Source organism: Aplysia californica, unplaced genomic scaffold (genome assembly GCF_000002075.1).
Source record: "Aplysia californica isolate F4 #8 unplaced genomic scaffold, AplCal3.0 scaffold00688, whole genome shotgun sequence".
Classification (NCBI taxonomy): domain Eukaryota; kingdom Metazoa; phylum Mollusca; class Gastropoda; order Aplysiida; family Aplysiidae; genus Aplysia; species Aplysia californica.
Window position 1 is genome coordinate 192,052 of NW_004797958.1, and position 5,420 is coordinate 197,471.

General features: G+C 42.9%; 1 protein-coding gene across 1 annotated transcript in view; it reads right to left on the reverse strand.

Moving 5' to 3' along the window:
* LOC101854982 (DNA-dependent protein kinase catalytic subunit) overlaps window positions 1–5,420 on the reverse strand; it is a gene marked incomplete in the record, with an annotated part of 122,273 nt that overhangs the window by 66,329 nt on the left and 50,524 nt on the right. The window contains 5 exon segments of the mRNA XM_035972423.1: window positions 109–309; window positions 894–959; window positions 2,190–2,358; window positions 2,815–2,993; window positions 4,994–5,201. Coding sequence (XP_035828316.1) covers window positions 109–309; window positions 894–959; window positions 2,190–2,358; window positions 2,815–2,993; window positions 4,994–5,201 — 823 coding nt within the window.

Consider the following 5,420-nt stretch of genomic DNA (forward strand, 5'->3'; position numbering starts at 1 on the left):
GAGATGTTGAAGTCGTACTAATTAAGGTCATCAGTGAGGCTGTTATGCGTGTGTGTGTGCGTACGTGCGTGCGTGTGTGTATGGGTGTGCGCACTTCAACCTTCTCACCTGAGCAGAGCTGGAGATGTTGAAGTCGTACTGGTTGAGATCGTCCGTCAGGCTGCTGTCGGCCAGGTACTGCGACGCCAGGTGAAGTGATGGCGTGGCAGACGAGTTGCCCGAACTGCCAGCACCACCACCCGCCCCCCTCTTCTGCTCCTGCGCCTCGCTGCGAATCGACACAAACTTCTTTCTTCTCTCAAGAGGGGACTGAGAATTCAGAGACAGAAAAGGCAATTATTTTAACGCCGAGTAAAAAACACAGCCTGGCAGGGCAATTCCTGATTTCCTCGGCTAAAACAGCATCTAAAAATAGAAAGGTGCCTTTACAATTAATCAACTGTCAAATTTTGCTCATTATGGACCTCAAGATTTCTGTTTGGAAAAAGTAACATAACAGATCGATTGTATACGAGAATTTATATGTATCAATTTATACTGCAAACAATTCACACTATCAAATCAAAAGCAATTAAACATCTTCTCGAGGAAAAACAAAACAATTTAGAAAAGTATAAATAATTAGTTGCGATTAACAAAGGAACAGGGAAAGAATAAATAAGCTTTGAGTGGTCAGGCGTGTCTCAAACCAGCTCCTCATGGAGACAATTAGCAGGAAGACCCTGAGGTGGATGCTGGAAAGGAGAGATGAGCAGCTATGGACATGTGCCGCCTGCTATGATTCTAGCTCTGGATCCAAGTAAATCCAAGTAAATCCAAGCTTTCAATGTTTTTTCATTGACGCACATAAAACAAAAATTGATAATATTTCTTTAGGAACAGATGGGACTCACATCAAGCTCAATGTCGAAGCTGTGGGCAAAGTCCATGTCTATGATGTTATCCAGAAGGAACTGGCCCTGGGAAAGAAAGAAACAAACAAACAAAGAGTACAGATCATTATCACGGGGCAGTGTTCATAAATAATCGAAAATACAATTTGCATAGCTCAAATTCCCCCTCCAAGCATTTACAATCTGTATTATCATCCCAGCAAACTTGACATAATTCTGAGTTCCTGGGAAGCACACAGTGCAAGCTGCCATGTTTCAGGTGCTAAAACACTAACATACTGACAAGATAGTAGGCACACAATCTATAGAAAATCAATTCAAGAAAAGGACACAGAAAATATTTTTTTATCCAGAGTGACAGTGCAAACTTTAAAACTTTCACATTTATAGTCGAGACCACCTTCCAAAACTATCAGTTTCAGTTTGGCAAGAGTTTTACAGCGCTTGCAACCACATAAGGTCATATGAGAGTGCGGGATTCAAGTTGGTCGCTTTTCACATTAGTTCACAAATAAGTTTGGTTTTACTTTGTAAAGTCAGAATAGTTGGGGTTAAAAATTTCAAAAGAATCAAAACCCTATGATTACATTACATATTTTCCCTCTGCGAGCTCATATAACCTTATGCAGTTGCGAGCTTCTGTAAAACACTTACCCTAAATAGAAATATTTTCCCTGAACCTGAAAATACGAACTTCAATCAGTATCTTTTTCCCCTGCTGTCTTCACTTGTCTCCTTAACACATGTGCCGGGACATTTCAGTGACCCGCTTTCAGCACTTTTTAAGGGACCCCCGAACAAGTGTTGAGTTCCTGCATGCTGTCAGCATAGTTGACCGCTTATGACGCCACAGCGCCAGAAGAGAGAGAGAGAGAGAGAGAGAGAGAGAGAGAGAGAGAGAGAGAGAGAGAGAGAGAGAGAAAGAGAGAGAGCGAGAGAGAGAGAGAGAGAGAGAGAGACAGAGAGAGAGAGAGAGAGAGACAGAGAGAGACAGAGAGACAGAGAGACAGAGACAGAGAAAGAGAGCGAGAGAGAGAGAACAAGAGAGAGAGAGACAGACAGAGACAGAGACAGAGAGAGAGAGAGCGAGAAAGAGAGACAGAAAGCGAGAAAAATAGAAAGAGAGAGAGAGACAGACAGACAGAGACAGAGAGAGAAAGAGAGAGAGAGAGATAGATAGACAGCGAGAGAGAGAGAGAGAGAGAGAGAGAGAGAGAGAGAGAGAGAGAGAGAGAGAGAGAGAGAGAGACAGAGAGAGACAGAGAGAGAAAGAGACTCGTCTCCCACTCGACTAACCTTGGGCACATTGTCTTGGAAGAGGAAACCTTTGTAGAACTTGATGTCTGTCTGTACACAGGAGATGATTGCCATGAGCAGGTTGTATGCGTGACAGTGGTACTGCCTGCGGAGCTCAACGAGCAGCGACTCACCGCGACAGTCCTCACCCTTCGCCTCCTGAGCCGCCCTTGATGTGGGGGGAGAAAAATAGAACATAAATGTGTGTGTGCCTGGAGAAATGTCTCAGTTTGTCGGCAAAGCTATAATTGAGCAACGCGGTGAAAAGGCCAAAAATATCGCATTGGTGAAAAATTTAGTTCCAGATGAGGACGATACATGTTTGAAAGAAAAGAAGGAGGACAGATGAGGATGGCGGATGTCTGAACGGAAAGGAGGACAAATGAGGGCAACGAACATCTGAAAGGAAAGAAGAAGGACAAATGAGGATGATGAATGTTTGAAAGAAAAGAAGGAGGACGGATGAGGATGGTGGATGTCTGAAAGGAAAGAACGGAGGATAGATGAGAATGACGGATGTCTCAAAGCAAAGAAAGAGGACAAATGAGGGCGGTGGACGTTTGTTTGAGTGATGGTCGGAAAGAAAAAGGAGCAGACCACAGCAGAGCAGCCTCCATCCACTCACTTGGTGATCCTCTGGGTCATCTCCTTGCCCGTGTCCACCTTGCCATGGCAGAACCTCAGGTTGACGGCTGAGGTTTTGGAGTTGACGTCGTCCTTGCTCAGGCTAGAATACATGACCTCCAGCAGCTGAAAGCTCCCAGACTTGGTGGTCAGCTGATGGGCAAACACACTCTCAGAGCTCTGCTCCAGGGGAGGAAGGAGGAGGGGAGGAGGGGGGGGGGGAGGGGGGGGAGGAGGGGGAGGAGAGAGGGGCGGGGGAAGACAAGAACAAAAAAATAAGTTATAAGGCAGATATGTGTCAGGACACGGCAGAATCTGGCGGTTTTCAATTTTTTAACATGTGGAGTTATTGGTATCATTATAAAGCTTGTTCATTTGTCTTGCTCTTGATGAAAAAAATACTCATCTACCATTAATAGAAGCCAAGATATTTGTGATAGAAAGAGGCGGGGGTTCGCTTGGTTTCAAAGATAAAATAAGCGAGAAAATGGCCACCAAAATTTGGGAACTTCTAAAGCTTGAGAGTCCTTAGAAACTGCAAATTTATATTTGTGAGTCTTAAATCAACATTTTTTAGTGAAATCCACACATAAAGTGTATGTAAATGCACCTTAAAAGTGTTGAGTCACAAAACAAAAATTCGATATTAATTGCCAAATGGACAGAAAAATGACAATTTCTTTGATTTCATTATTTTGATGAGCGCCTGGTTTCACCACCAGCCTCCATGCCTCACATATGTGAGGCAGCGTGGTGGAATCAGGCTCTCGTCAAAATAATCAAAGTGAAGAAACTTGCATTTTTCTGCAGGTTTGTGAATTTTTATCAAATTTTTGTTATTTGGCTCAACACCCTTCATGCCTGTTAAAGAACTCATTTCAGTGTGGATTTTTCTGAAAGGTGTTGATTAAAGGCACAAAAATGTAAATTTTCAGTTACCACGGACTCTTAAGCTAAGGAAATAACTAATTTTGGTGGCCATTTTCTCACTAATTTTACCTCTGAAAACAGGTGACCTCCTTCTTTCGCAAATATCTCGACTTGTATTCAAGATAAATGGATATTTTTTTCATCCACATAAAGACAAGTGAGCAAGCTTTAAGAAGATACCAATAACTCTACATGCCCAAAAATTGACGAGTGCCTGATTCCACCACGCTGCCTCCCATCTAAAAAAAAGATAAGTTTTAGGTTTAGTTGCGGTAAGATTTTTACAACACTAGCAATAGGTCATATAAGAGCCAAAGATTAGAGGTGTTACAAGAGAGCAACAAACATAAAAAAGAAGGAGGGGAGAGAGATAAGGACAACAGATGTTTGATAGGAAAAAGGAGCAAACCACACCAGAGCACCTGCCAACCACCAGCAAAAAACATAGAGAGAAGAAATAAGGAATTAGAATCAGATAATTTGTGGCTCCTACTGGGGCCAATGAGACCACTTCTGGCAGAGAGGAGTGTGCAACGTTTGGAGCATTAACCCAATCCGTACGCCCTGGGGACATTTTGTACCCCCAGGGTTGCATTCTTTACATTTTAGAATACTTCAAGTACGACGAACTCTTTCAAACTTTCAGTATTTCTCAAATATCATTTCGACAGACTGCTATGCAAAGCGTACCGATCGGATTAATGAGTAAATTTCCTCTTTGGAAAGTGGTGGCACAGACTTCCCCACGTTGTATGGATACGATAGTAAAACACGAAGTACGGATAGGGTGAATGAACGATGGGAGCCTCCAGTGAAACTCGTCCGGTCCTCGAATGGACTGTCCCAGCATCCAGTCAGATCGCGGAGTGCAAATGCCAACGCAATCTTTCACGAATTTGAATAGATTTATGTTGACTCGGAAGTGTTGGTTGACAGTTTCATCAGCCAATTTAGGAATATTTTGCTTGTCTGTATCCCCCATTAACACTTTGCAGCCACACAGCCAGCAGTACAAAATACCCCATCTGGTCACCCAGCTAGGACAGTGACTGCAACAGACTTCTCAGGCCTGTCACACAAATGTGTCAAGTGACCAGAATGGATCATTTTCACCGTCACATTATTGTGGCAAAGTGACCACAAATATGTGAAATGTTGCACAAAATCTTTAAAAAATTCCTTTAAAAAGTGAAAAATGATTCCAGGGTTAAAGAGTTAAAAGGATGAAACAGTAAAAGTGAAGCAATTACCTTGTTGAGCTTGCAGTCGATGTTGTTTATCAGCTCGTGAATGTGACTGGAGAAAAACTCAATCACAGTTACACGCGGCGACAGATGCAGCATGGGAAGACAGACTCTCTCTACCGCTGCCCAGCGGATCTCGTGAAAGTAGCTCTGTTCCTTGCTAAAAATAGCATACGGCACATTGAGGGCTGTGGCAAGACCGTCGGGCGTGAGCCTGTGGTTGGACGTCAGGAGCTGATTGTAAATGTGAGTCGTGAGGCATCGCGGAGAAATCAGGTACTCATAAAAATAACGCAGTCGAAGAAATTGAGATTTTTCCATCTGTTGAGCAATTTTTATCAAATCTTTTTGGTTTTAGGCTAAACACCTTTCATCATCATTTTTTATATGTCTATTGAAAAACACATTCCTGCATAGATTACCTCGGTCACAA